Source organism: Phaseolus vulgaris, chromosome 3 (genome assembly GCF_000499845.2).
Source record: "Phaseolus vulgaris cultivar G19833 chromosome 3, P. vulgaris v2.0, whole genome shotgun sequence".
NCBI lineage: Eukaryota > Viridiplantae > Streptophyta > Magnoliopsida > Fabales > Fabaceae > Phaseolus > Phaseolus vulgaris.
Window position 1 is genome coordinate 19,500,260 of NC_023757.2, and position 14,691 is coordinate 19,514,950.

At 49.2% G+C, this 14,691-nt stretch overlaps 1 protein-coding gene across 1 annotated transcript; it reads left to right on the forward strand.

Annotated features, from left to right (window-relative positions):
• The first annotated feature begins 362 nt into the window (after positions 1 to 362).
• Positions 363 to 1,279, forward strand: LOC137839293 (predicted GPI-anchored protein 58). Its single transcript, XM_068648414.1, has 2 exons — positions 363 to 385; positions 676 to 1,279. Exons 1-2 carry the CDS (start codon positions 363 to 365, stop codon positions 1,277 to 1,279), a joined length of 627 nt encoding a protein of 208 aa, XP_068504515.1.
• Positions 1,280 to 14,691: the final 13,412 nt, after the last annotated feature.

Here is a 14,691-nt window from a genome sequence, read left to right on the forward strand (position 1 = left end):
GGGAACTACTAACCGAGCTCGACATTGCCGCCGCCCAGCTCCATCCGAACAGCTGGGCATTCGTGCGGGCGTTTCAAATTATATGCGCACATTTGGGACTACCGGCCTCGGTAGACGTGTTCCTCTTCTTGTTCGAGGCCAAGAACCCCGGAGATCGCCTTTGGGTGAGCCTGAATGGAATCGCTGGGAGGTTGATCCTTTCTATCTTCCAACAATCTTATAAGGATTGGAAAGGAAAATTCGTCCAAGTGTGCCAGAATGATCAGGACACTTCGCTGCTCGACGGTTTTCCCTTGTACTGGGTAAACAAGGGAAATAAAGACTCCAAGGGAAGCTTTAGAAAACCCAGAAGCCCCGACAACATGGGCGCTTTGGACAAGGACCTGTGCCTCTTCTGGAAGAGCGTGGCAGCCGCGAACATTACCTTTCTCACTTCTGCGATCATCTCCTTTGAGTTCTTCGAGGGCCAACTCGAGGCTCGCATAGGTTAGTGCTTACCTTAACATCTAAGTTATTGCCCTGTGTTGCACCTCTGTTATCTGTTACTGAGCGTCTTGTCTGTTGCGCACTAGACTTGGTCTTTATTTTCTGCACCACTTGTTTGTCTCATTTGCATACTTACCCATGTGTTTATCTTTGTCTTTGAGCTGACCTGTATACCTTCGCATTATGCAGATCTCATGGGTTGGCGTCGGGCTCCCAGACTGTGCCCAACTCAGTGGTGGAGATCGCCGCTGCTCAGGGCAGATCGCCCCCTCAAGGCCCAGCTCGTTCAGAAGCCTTGCCCTCCCAACAACGCAAGAAACTCATCCTCAGGAAGCCAAAGAGGAAAACTCCTCAGGTGGTAAGTGATGAAGAAGAGGACAATGAGGCAACTCAGGATAGCCTCATCACCAAAAGGAGAAGGGTGGCACCTTCTTCACCACCTGCTCCACCTCCTCTTCCAACACCAACACCGCCTTCTCCACCAGCTCCAATTCCAACACCGCCTACTCCCCCAACTGCGACTCCGCCAGTTCAAGCAGTACCCTTGGCGGCTGCATTTCCCGCGGTTGAGGCTACTGAGCCCAACTTCATGGAGAACCCTCCGAGTGCCTCCACGCCATTCATATCCGCTGGAGAGGGTCCTCCTTCAACTGCCTCAATTGCGGAAACTGCACCAGGCGGGGACGAAGGTGCTCACAACTCGCCAATCATCATCACTGAGTCCCCCTCGTCACCACCACGCCAAGAAGCTCCAACTCAACAACCAATCCAAGAGGGCGGTGGTGAGAGCTAGCAGCAGGCTCCTTCAGCGCCTCCACAAACAGCGGTTGCAACCCTTCCCCTCGCGGCTAAGGGAATCTGGGAACCCTTCACGGCCAAACTCAGAATGATGGCAGAGGACCTCCCCTCCATCATATCAAAGGCTGTGGAGAGTTCAAGCAAGAAACTACTGAGTCCCCCTCGTCACCACCACGCCAAGAAGCTCCAACTCAACAACCAATCCAAGAGGGCGGTGGTGAGAGCTAGCAGCAGGCTCCTTCAGCGCCTCCACAAACAGCGGTTGCAACCCTTCCCCTCGCGGCTAAGGGAATCTGGGAACCCTTCACGGCCAAACTCAGAATGATGGCAGAGGACCTCCCCTCCATCATATCAAAGGCTGTGGAGAGTTCAAGCAAGAAACTTCAGGACAACATCTCCGTGCTCCAAGAGGAGAATCGCCTAATAAGGATCGAGGTGGAGAAGTTGTCTTGCAACCTTATGCTGGCAGAGATCGACCATTCGAGAGTGGAGGACGCTATGAGCACTGAGCTGAGGGTGGCGCGCAAGGAGGCCACCGATCTACGCCATAGGGTGCACCTCTTAGCTCAAGAGAAAATTGAGCTGGAGAGCAAACTGGTCCCCTACCGTCTCAAGGTGGCTGACCTGGAGGCGTCGATCAAAGCAGATGCAACCAAGGTAGAAAGCCTTGAGAAGAGGTCAGTAGATCGGGAGGTCCTCTTGGGAAAAGTTGAAAAAGAGAGAGATCATGTCTAAGCTTGCTGAGGCCAAAAAGGAAAATGAAAAGATCGCCGCAGAGCTGGCCCAGGCGCAGGCGGAAAACAAGAAGGTTACTGAAGACCTCCTTCAAGCTCGTGAAACAACTGAAGAACTAAAGAAACGAGCTAATGAGTTAGAGCAGCAGACCGAGGGGCTCAAGAAGCAAACTAAAGAGCTCGAGCTGAGCTCCGCCCAAATCCTCGCTGCTGGGTTTGACGCCGCCCTGGAGCAATTTGCCTGCCAGTACCCTGATTTGGATCTCTCCATGGTGTCACTAAACAATGAAGTGGTGGATGGGAAGATCGTTCCTTCTGAAGACTAGCTGCTTCCCTCCATCACTTATTCATCTGTTTTCTCTCTTACACACACTTACTTGTAATAATTTTTCCCTTTTTGGTACATGTATTTTGAACTGATGCCACGGTGTTATGACATTTCCTGCTTCTTTATATAATCTCCCCGTTAGCTTTATTTCTTCTTGTATAAATCGCTTAAACGAAATTGACTTAGCAATTCTGCGAGTGCGACTGTTCACTAACTGCTTCAAACTACCAACTTTCGAACGATAGTCTTCTAACAACTTGTGGACTTTTAAGATAATGAACCTCAACGCGAAACCACTTTCCAAACAACGAGTTTCAACCCAACTAATAGTTTAAAACATAGCTCACCCGATCCGCCTTATCAAAACGAGCCTTAACTCTTGCCATCGCTTGAATTTCTTCTGATCGCCAAAGAGTCTTGGCGATACCAGTTTCCTCTTGCCTTCATAGCTTGGCCATTGCTCCCTCATCTGGGGGTAGAGGCGCCTTTCGGATCCTTCTCTACCTTCCCTGACTTTCAGAACAGTAAGCTGGATAGCTATGTGTTCTCTTCGAACCTACCTTAGCTGTGCTTTAAACTTCTTCCACCCTCCACACCGTACCTGAACTCGTTCGTGACGAGAAGGATTTTATCTTGCCTGAACTCGCTCGACGGCGAGAAGGTCTTTAACTCGTGCCTCTACATTGCCCCAGGGGCTACATCTTCGCTCCCCTGGAAACACTGAGGACTTTTTACTGGTGCCTCTACATTGCTCCAGAGGCTACATCTTCTCTCCCCTGGAAACATTGAGGACTTTTCACTGGTGCCTCTGCATTGCTACAGAGGCTACATCTCCTCTCCCCTGGAAGCACTGAGGACTTTTTACTCTTTCTCGCCTGCACTCGCTCGACGGCGAGGAGGTCTTTATCTCTTTCTCGCCTCAGGACGCGCGAGGGCGTTGAGGTCTTTTAACTGGTGCCTCCGATCGCCGAAAGATGATGAGGACTTTTAAAACTTTAACTGATGCTGCTAATCGCCGAAAAGCGATAGGGACTCAAAACTCTTTAGAAAGCATGCAACATAACTTCAACTCGTCTTAAATCACATATAAGAGACAAGGTCTTTCTTCAAAACTTTTCGGAAAAACAACAAGCATGCAATCTAAAACACTTCAAACTTTGAAAACTCTTCTTTATTGGGTGGCCTCATTAAAAACCCTCCTTAGGGAAAAAAGAGTGCCCCCTTCAAACTGTTTTAACAGAAAGCTTGCAAAACTCCTCGTGTTTGTTTTTACTTACAAAGCTTTTAACTATAATATAACTTGAGGTGCGTGGCGTTCCAGGTGCGAGGAATCGCCCCTCCTTCCAACGTTTCTAAGCAGTAGGCGCCGTTCCCGAGCGCCTCGGTTATCCTGAACGGTCCCGTCCACTTAGGCGACAACTTGTTCTCCATCTCGTACTGGTGGGCCTTCCTCATCACCAGGTCGCCTTCTTTAAACTGCCTTGGCATCACCCTCGAGTTATACCTTCGTTCAATCCCTCTTTTCACCGCCTCAGCCTTCACTCTCGCATCCTCCCTGACCTCATCCAGCAAATCCAGATTCAGCCTTCTTTCCTCATTCGAGTCTTCCGCTAGGATATTCTGGAATCTCGGCGAGCTCTCTTGGATTTCCACTGGAATCATTGCGTCGCATCCATAGACCAGGCTAAACGGGGTCTCATGGGTTCCTGACTGCTCGGTGGTGTGGTACGCCCAAACTATACGGGGTACCTCCTCAGCCCAACTTCCTTTGGCTTTCTCTAGCCTTCTCTTCAAACCTCTCAGCAATACCCGATTGGCTGACTCTACTTGGCCATTCGTCTGAGGGTGCTCGACGGATGAAAATACTTGCTGAATTCCCACCCCTTCGCACAGCTTTTTCAACAGGTGACTTGCAAACTGAGTCCCGTTATCTGACACCAGGCGCTTGGGCACACCGAATCGGCACACGATGTTCTTCCACACAAAGCTCTCGATCTTGTGCGCGGTGATCTGGGCCACTGATTCTGCTTCGATCCACTTGGTGAAATATTCAATTGCCACCACCAAGTACTTCATCTGCCTGATCGCCAATGGAAAAGGTCCCAGAATGTCAATCCCCCATGTATGAAACGGCCAAGGGCTGTAAATCGACTTCAACTCCTCGGGAGGCGCCTTGTGCCAATCGGCGTGCTGCTGACATTGCTTGCAACACTGTGCATACCTCTTGCAGTCCTCCCTCATTGTAGGCCAATAGTAACCTGCACGGAGGGTCCTTGCGGCCAGAGCTCGACCCCCGATGTGACTTCCGCAGATCCCTTCATGGAGCTCGGCCATGATTCTCGTACATTTCTCTCCGTGCACACATTCCAGGAGTGGGTGTGTGAACCCAAACCTATATAACTCGCCATCAATCATCGTGAACTTGGTGGAGTTCTTCTTTATCTTCCTGGCCTCCGTCGGATCCAGCGGGAGAAGGCCATCCGCCAGGCATCGCTTGTACTGTGTTACCCAGGTGTCTGGCTCATGGGTAGCGCAGACCTGTGCCACGTTTACCTTCTCCTCCCGGCACACCCTTATTCTCGGCGATCTTAAGGTCTCCTGGGTTAAAGACCTGTGACTCCTCGCCGCTTTCTCTGTCAATTTCCTTATTTGAAGAACCAGGTGATCTGCCACAAACGCTCTGGGCGTCTTCAGAGTTTCTTGGATCACCGTCCTCTGCCTACCCCCCTTGCCTGAACTGGCGAGCTTGGCTAGCAAGTCAGCTCAGGCATTCTGCTCCCTGGGCACATGCACCACTTTAAAGGAGATAAAGGAACTCTTCAACTCCTGCACATACTCCAGGTAAGCCGCCATTTGTAGATTTTTAGCCTGGAACTCGCCTGTTACTTGTCCCGTGACTAACAGCGAGTCACTCTTAGCCATTAGCACCCTAGCTCCCATCTCCTTGGCAAGCAAGATCCCGGCGATCAGCGCCTCATACTCTACTTGGTTGTTGCTGGCCTTGAAGGAAAACCTCAGGGACTGCTCAATCAGCACGCCGTTGGGCCCTTCCAAGATGACTCCAGCACCGCTACCCTGCTGGTTCGACGATCCGTCCACCGAAAGCACCCAACGAAAATCATCCCCCTCAACTCGTGTCGCTTCTGACGAGAGTTCGACCACTAAATCTGCGAAAATCAGCCCCTTGATCGGACCTCGGGGCTCATACTTGATATCGAACTCCGACAGCTCCACCGCCCACTTCACCATCCTCCCAGCTACATCGGGCTTCTTCAGAACCTTCTGGATGGGCAAGTCGGTCATCACCAGTATTGTGGAGCTGTGGAAATAGTGGCGTAACCTTCTCGCTGAAAAAACCACTGCCAGTGCAGCTTTCTCCAAGGCCTGATATCTCACTTCGGGGCCCTGCAACACCTTGCTGACAAAATAAATAGGCTTTTGGGCCTGATCTTGGTCTTGGGCGAGCACCGCACTCACCGCCCTCTCAGTCACAGCAAAATACAATCTGAGAGGGGTCCCTACCAGCGGTTTGCAAAAAACCGGCGGGCTCGCCAAGTACTCTTTAAGCATGACGAAGGCCTCTTCACACTCCTTCGGCCAGGCAAATTTGTTGTTTCGCCTTAAACACTGAAAATACGGGTGGCCCTTCTCTCCGCTGGCTGACACGAAACGAGACAGGGCGGCCATCGGACCTGTAAGTTGCTGCACTTCCTTCACGGTAGCTGGGCTCCTCATCGCCAAGATGGCAGCACACTTATCAGGATTGGCTTCTATTCCTCTTTCAGTCAAGAGAAACCCCAAGAACTTTCCCGCCTCCACGCCAAAGATGCACTTCTCGGGATTCAGCTTTAACCTAAACTTGGCGATCGTAGTGAACAACTCCTCCAAGTCCGCAACGTGCTTGCTTTTCTCCGGCGAGGTCACGACCATGTCATCCACGTACGCTTGCACATGACGTCGCCTTGTAGCAGTAGCACGATCTCTCGGTCATGAAGGCGGTCTTCTCTTCATCCATGGGATGCATCTTTATCTGGTTGTACCCCGAGAAGGCATCCAGAAAACTCAGCAACTTACACCCTGCAGCACTGTCAACCAGGGCGTCTATGCTTGGTAAAGGTTACGAATCCTTTGCGCAAGCCTTGTTCAGATCAGTGAAATCGACGCACATGCGCCATTTGCCATTGCTCTTCTTCACCAGTACGACATTGGCCAGCCACCCTGATATGGCCTGCAGCGAGGAGCTTCTGGGTTTCATCCCTGATCGCCTGTCTTCTCTCCTCGTTGAATTTCCTTCTTCTCTGTTGCACCGGTCTGACCCGGTTGCCATTGCTAGATGATGGCACAAGAAGTCGGGGTCAATTCCCGGCATGTCTGAAGCAGAACATGAGAAAGCATCCAGATGCCGCTCTATCACCTTGGCGATCTGGTCTTGGAGTTCAGCCTCCAAGGATCTTCCCAACTTGAAGACCTTTCCCCCGATCTCCCTTTCAAGCCATTCCTCGACGGGTTTTGGTCTAGCTTCCCTGGCGATCACCACCCTGGCGATTCCCAGCTCCCTCGCTTCCTCAGGGCGATTCCTCGTCTCTTCTCCCCGCTCGGCGTTCTCTCCCTCAGCCTCAGATCCATCATGGCGACGTCTTCCCCGGCGGCCACCTCCATCGCTGCACCAACGACCCGCCACTCTGTTGTCTTGGGCTTCACACCGGGAGGCGGCGTCGTTGTGATGTAACTCACTGACCTCTTGCTCTTCAGGCTATTCTCATAGCACTTCTTCGCTTCTTTCTGGTCAGATTTGATGGTGATCACCACCCCTTCCATCGATGGCAACTTCACCTTCATGTGCCTGGTCGAAGGCACAGCTCCTATCCTGTTGAGTGTTGGTCTTCCCAACAGAATGTTGTATGCCGAGGGAGCGTTCACGACAAGGTACTTGATTTTCTCCGTTCTTGAGCCCGCCTCATCTGTGAAGGTAGTTCTCAACTCTATATACCCCCTAACCTCCACCTGATCGCCAGCGAAACCATACAAACACCCTCCATAGGGCCTCAGCTGGTCGAGGGGTAACTGCAACTGTGTGAAAGTCGGCCAGAACATCACATCTGCCGAGCTTCCTTAGTCCACCAGTACTCTGTGGACCTTCCTCCCCGCCGTGACAAGCGAGATGACTATTGGATCGTTGTCATGAGGCACAACGTCCCTGAGATCTGCCCTTGTGAACGTAATGTCCACGTCTGGTGAGTGGTCCTCGAACATGTCCACCGTCATCACAGACCTCGCATACTTCTTCCTCTGTGATGCGGTGCATCCACCACCCGAGAAACCTCCTGCAATGGTGTGGATCTCTCCGTGGGTAGGCATCTCGTGCTGCTGAGCCTCACCACCTGCTGGCTGGGAGCTCGACGCGCCCGCCGTCGTTCTATCCAGCAAGTAATCGTTTAGGAACCCACTCTTGACCAGGTCGTCGAGCTGGTATCCTAAAGCCAAACATGAGTCCACGGTGTGGCCAAAGCCCTGGTGGAATTCGCACCAGGTGTCCGACTTTGGTCCCAACACCTTGTCGCCCACCTTCTCGGGCGCCTTCAGCCTGGCTGCTATATTGGGAATGGCGATCAGGTCCGCCAACCCCATGACAAACTTATGCGTCGGCGGGCGATTGTACTCCCGACGTGCTAGTTGAGGGCACCCTGGGCCCCTGCCCTTGTTCTTCCTTGGATCATAAGGATGGCGAGTCCTCTGATCCCTCTTAGCCGCCGCTGTCTCCAGCACCCTCTGCGGCTAGATCCTGGTCTGGGCACGTGGCCTAGCGGGGGCCACGCTCCCCCTCTTCTCGGCGACCTCACTTTCATCGGTGATGTAGGCCACCGCAAGTCGCCTAACCTCAGCAAACGTGGCGGGGTGAGCCCTAATCAACGCCTCGCAGAAGGGTCCCGGCAGCACGCCCTTCTTGAATGCATAGACCAATATCTCTTCATCCTTGGCCGGCGAGCGGACCATCTGCGCCCCAAAACGATTCAAGTAGTCCCTGAGGGACTCTCCCTGGTACTGCCTTATGTCGAACAGATCGTAAGACACCCTAGGCGGCGCCTTGTTCACTATGTACTGCTCGACGAAGATCTTCGAAAACTGCTGGAAATTGGTTATGTGACCTGTAGGTGTAGGTAGGCTCACAAACCATTCCAGCGCCGTCCCCTGGAGTGTGCTCACAAACATCTTGCAATACACAGCATCCGATCCTCCTAACAGCATCATCTGCGTGTGAAACGTGGTGAGATGTGCCTCAGGATCCTCCACGCCTGTAAAAACAGCTTTCACGGGTACTACACTCGCAGGGATAGGCGTGTCCGTAATCGCCTGAGCGAAAGGCATGGGGAAAACGCGAGGCGGCGTTGACGGCGCGACCTCTTCAGTGACTGGGCGCCCTCCCTGCTCCTGAAGAGCTTGGCGCAATTCCTCAGTAACTCTGCTAAGCTCTTCATTCCTGGCCTGAGAGGCGACCAGGTCCTCGTGCATTTTTGCCTGCTCTATGCGCGAGGCTTCCACATTCGCCTGCAGCGAACGCATGATTTCCACCATTTGCGCCATAGTCATGGCGCCTTCAGCAGCAACGGGCGCAACTGGACTTGAACGGTTGCTTCTCATCTTTCTCATGAAAACTTGACAGATCACAAAGAGCGACGAACAACACCTTATTCAGCGACGATCGATTCAGCGATCAATCGGTCAGAACTTCGCAAAACTCTGAAGAACTTCAAGAACACGACCTCAACATCAATCCTTCGCAGAAACTCACGGCTCCACCACAAACCACCGTTTCTTCCACGAAAATCCAAACGAGCGGCGAAACTCAGATCTCACCGATTAAAACTTGCGTAAGCAGCGAAAAATTCACCTCACCGAACAAGAACTCAAACGAACAGTAGAAAACACGAAACTACCGAACAAAGCTTAGATGAATGGCGAAAAATGGTTGCACCATCACACAACCACACAGAAACTGCAGAAACTTCCAAGAACTCACGGTAACTTAACTTCAAGTAACTGCTATGAGAGCCCACATTTTCGACATGCCACAAACATTCCGCACAGCCCTCTGGGTTCATAACTAACCTTAACATAACAGAGAAAACGGTGTGGATGGGAACCGGTTTTACACGGCCCCACGGTGGGCGCCTGATGATCCTGCCTGTTGACCAAGACGCTGGAGCCTTGCCTCGTCAAACCTGGATCGACTTCTGCGCCGTGTTAGCCTCCGTCCTTCGCCGTGATTCACCTCGAGAACCTGCAAAGACAGAACGGCGCCGCTATGGCCGATTACGCTCCGACGCCCAAGTCAGCGACTGAACCACCAAATACTAAGAGAAAACTCAAGAACTCTAAGGAACCGCGCAAAAGTTCTCTCTCAGCGTACTCAAAACTCGCAAGCGTAAAGAAGTAAACTGAACGTGCGTAACTCAGAAGTTCGTTAGAATCTCTTATATACCTGGGCACTTTCTCTCTCCAGACAGTTACGCATCTGGACACGTGGCTCGCATCTAGCTGTACACGTGTCACCATCTGGAGTATCCTTGACTCGGGTGCCACTTCTTACTCTTCAGGTTTTTTGGCTAAGTTACTCATGCATGACATGACTCGGTGCATAGTTGCCTTGGAGCGTGATCTCTTCTGAGTGGCGAGTTCGGGTGCCTTCGTACACACCTTCCCTGTGGTCTCGCCGGCCGCCTTCATGATCTACTCTACCTGCTTCACCGTGTATGTTCGGGTAAGCTGTCTCCTGAGCTCATCCTCTGGCTAGCTAGGAAATGACTATCTGACTTCATCTTCGGCGATGTCCTTGTTTCGGCGATCTCTAATCACTTGGTCGCCTGGGTTCACATCTGGCGACTTCATCTTCAACCCGGTGACCGCCGGTTTAGGTATGCTGGAGATCAGAGCACGCCAATTTAATAACCGGCGACTACACGAGCCCCCCGACTTCCTTCCCTTCTGCCAGCCAGGTGTCCTGCTCAACAAGCCTATATAATAGCTTGATGCCACGTCATCACTTCCGACTACCAGGGCGGTACAAACATCAATATCATTCCCTGGTTGTTTCGGACCGGATAGCATCATAGACAACATCATGTATTTTCGCTTCATGCAGAATCCAGGAGGTAAGTTGTAAATAACTAGTAATATAGGCCATGAACTGTGATTTTTACTCATATTACCAAACGGATTGATTCCGTCTGTAGCTAAACCAAGTCAGATATTTCTTGATTCTTTACCAAACTCTGGAAAGTCATCATCAAATTTCTTCCATTCAATAGAATCAGCTGGATATCGGTACATGCCATCGCATTTCCTCTCATCTGCATGCCATCTAAGATTCTTAGCATCGTCTGGGTTTGCAAACAAACGCTTCATCCTTGGAATGATGGGAAGATACCACATAACCTTCATTGGGGGTCCATGCTTTTCCATTTCATCAATAGAATCATCATCTTTTTGTTTCAACTTATAACGTGATAACCCACACCTCGGACAACTTTTTAACAATTCAAAATCTTTCTGGTATAATATACAATCATTAGGACATGCTTGTATCTTTTTGTACTCCATACCCATTGGACAAAGAATCATTTTGGCCTCGTAATTACGATTAGGTAGACTATTTCCCTCTGGAAGCATATCCTTCAACAGCTGGAGCAATTCCGTGAAGCTTTTATCAGTCCATCCATTTATTGCCTTCAAATTCATCAATCTTAACACCGCCGACAACTGTGTGAAGTTAGTTGATCCAGGATACAAAAGAGTCTCTACATCTTTTGACATACTTCCATATCCATGCGCTTTTGTAAAACACTCAGCTCCCACATCACGAATCATGTCCTCCAATCGATCATCATCTCCATCATCGTGTACTGCTTCATCCATGGTAGAACCCACATATTCTTCAGTTACGGAAACATGTGGTAAATTTATTAATTCACCATGCCATGTCCAAGTTGTATAAGATCGAAGAAACCCATCACATAGCAGGTGTTCCCTCATGATATTCACATCCAGTATCCTTCCATTCAAACAATTAACGCACGGACACCTGATCTTTGCTCCATCATGACCACTAATAATCGCGTTACGCTGCGCAAATTGTATAAATTACTCTACTCCCCTTTCGTACTCATCACTTATACGAACAACATTAATCCAACCTCGATCCATTATATATTCTGGTATAGTTAGGATTTTCTAATAATTAGTATTCTATCTCGCACATTTGTCGAGGGTCGAACACCCCTGGACTCAATCCAAACACGATAATTCTATTCTAAAAGTAACAATAACTAGCATAACATAAAACTTTTATTAAAATGTAATTAACAACTAACTAAATATATAATATAAATTTAAGAAAATACAAATTTATATATAATAATATATAAATTAGTTGTTTCCGTAACTAATTTATTAAATTATATATAAATTATAATAAACAAAAATTCAAAATACACACAAATATATAAATTATTAGTTATTAATTATAAATTCCAAGTTGTATTAGTTATTAATTAAATATATATTATAATACAGAAAATAAAAATTCAAAATATTAAATATAAATTCAAAATATTAAATAAAAATTCAAAATATTAAATAAAAATTCAAAATATTAAATATAAATTCAAAATATTAAATAAATATTAAATACAACACCAACCTTTCCGTTGTGAACAAGCTTGATGGTGATCGGAGTGGCAGAGGCACAAGACAAAGGCGAAGGCGGCGACGGAAGCTGTGGCGGTGACGGAGCAGGAAAACACCAGCGAACACCAATGGAACCGTAACCTAAATGCCACAAATGAAGTTAGGAAACGAAAATGCCAATTCCAACGAAGTTAATAATGAATGATGCGAAAACGAAAACGAATGAATGAAACTGAAACTTACAAAATGCAGAGAGAAGAAACTGAAACTGAGCGCAAGAACGTTGAAACGAAGAGCGGAGAAGAGGAAAGTGAAAGTCTGAAACTAGTGGCGCGCTTCAATTTTTTAGGGTAAAATTGATTTACAAATGCGGTTGTAGAATAAAATCGCATTTGTAAATCAATTCCAATGATTTACAAATGCGGTCTTTAATATGACCGCATTTGTAAGTCAATGTGTAATGTTTTTATATTTTGTACTAGTTAAGCTTGGTTGCAAAAGGAATTGATGTTGGTTGGGTTTTAGGTTAGCCAAGTTGGATGGATTGGCTTTTTTTGCCTTGGTAGCATAATTGGTGAAAAAGTGAAGTCAAGGTTTTTGAGCAATCTTGGTGGGGAATTGTCACAAATGCATCCCAAATGAGGTGTGAAAACAGTACACAATATACAGTTCATTACCACCTTCCGAGCGTGTACCGACCCGTACCCGGGCATTGACAAAGTCAGGGTCAAAGTCAGCGTCAAGGTCAAAGTCAACATAAGGCGTCGCCTAGGTGAGGCGACGCCACGTGCAAGCATCGCCAAGGCAAGGCGTCGCCAAGAGGAAGCGTCGCCAAGGTAGGTTGTCGCCAAGGTAAAATGTCACAAGAGCAAGGCAACCACAGTGTTGCTCCCCGATACCCATGGGTAGGATAGACCATGGAGGGAGTGACGCCATGGGAAGACCTCAAACCCCGATAACTCGGGGTAGCAATAAAGGGAAGAGAAAGGTGGCTTCAAGGCGATAGTACTAGCGCCAGTGGAGAGCAATCTGACTCGTTAAGTGCCCATGTCGCCCCAGAGAAGCCCTTGGGATAGTTACGACTCATGAGAAGGGTCACGCCCAGGGGTAGCCAGGTGCAGGGTACGAGAGGAAGGTAGATACGCTCTCTAAGCAAGTGACTAGAGGTTTGGGGGCATGAGTTGGCACCCAAAAAGTCACCCCTTGCGCAGATGCACTCCCAGGAAGGAGGACTCACACGAGGAAATACCCCTAAGTGGGGTCACGGTGCTGTGAGGCCCTCCACGTGTAATAGCAGCCAAGTCAGAATAGAAACATCAATTTGTAAGGTATAAGGTAATTAAAGCTATTTAATAAAGTTTACGTTTCGAGCGTTTAAGGTACTTTAAATGCTCCAAGCGATTTAAACGTCTTAAAGGCGCTGAACGTTTCATAACCTTAAATGCGCTTTAAGACGCTCTAAATGCTAGAGTAGTTTAAATAGAACCTTGGACGTGGGAAACAGGGTTCGAACTTTTGGCAGACTTTCCAAGAATACACTCTAGTTGCTTGCTTGAGTCTTGAGGCTACGCATAAGGGACTAGAGATAGGTTGTTTGTCAGAGGGAGAAAAGATACACAACCACCAGTTCTTTCGACCACCTTCAGAGTGCCATTCACGGTGCTCCGATACGGAGGTGTAGAGTTTTTGGTGTTTCTCGCTAGCTGACTCGAGCTTCGGAGTGCAAACGGCCGCCAGGGCGCCCTTTGTCCTTCTTTGCAGGTATCCACAGGTAGCCAGAGGGAAGGTGTCCCTAGCTGACAGGCAAGGTTGCGCACAAAGACGTCCCAGGTCAACCGGCCGGAACATTTGGCGCCCACCGTGGGGCCGATTTAAAACATCAGTCCCATCACAAGCAACGAAGATTTATCGGAGCTACCATAACGTTAGCAAAGTTTGAGGAAATAGTGAAGAATGAGGGGTACAAGACAAGGTTCCGCACGCGCGGCGAGTGAGGAAATGTCCATGCAGCAGGTCATGGAAATGATGCAGGGGCTGTAGGATGAGATGGCGGAATCGAGGGTGGAACAAGAACGCATGCAGGCGGATCTCGCAGACTCGCGTGCGAGAAACGAAGAGCTCCATCGTGTAAATGAAGTGTTCGTCGGGGTTTGAGCAATAACCAAGGGCAACGTGAACAAGATGAGACCGAGCGTCTCACCCCACCAAGGGAGTTTTCCACACCCTTCTCGCAGGAGATCCTGGATGCGGTAATCCCCAACACGTTCGCAGGACCGAAGGTGATCTTCACTGGGATGGAGGATTCTGAGGCGCATCTCACTGCATTCCACATGCAGATGGTGTTGGTAGGCGTCTCCGACGCTGCGAGATGCAAGCTCTTTATGACCACCTTGACGGGGATGGCAATGGATTGGTTCATCAGCCTTCCAAACGGCCATATCACCTCCTTTGAGCAGTTGTCGCAGTTAAAGAGCAGTACTTGGCGAACAGGGCTCCGTCGCTAGTTTCCTACGACCTGTTTGATGTAAAACAGTATCTAGGGGAGACCTTGAAGGAATACATCAACCGTTTCGGGGCCCAAGTACTAAAACTTGGTACTTCAGAGGAGCCTATGATCGTGTACGCATTCAGAAAAAGCGTATGTCCCGGCCCTTTTTGTGA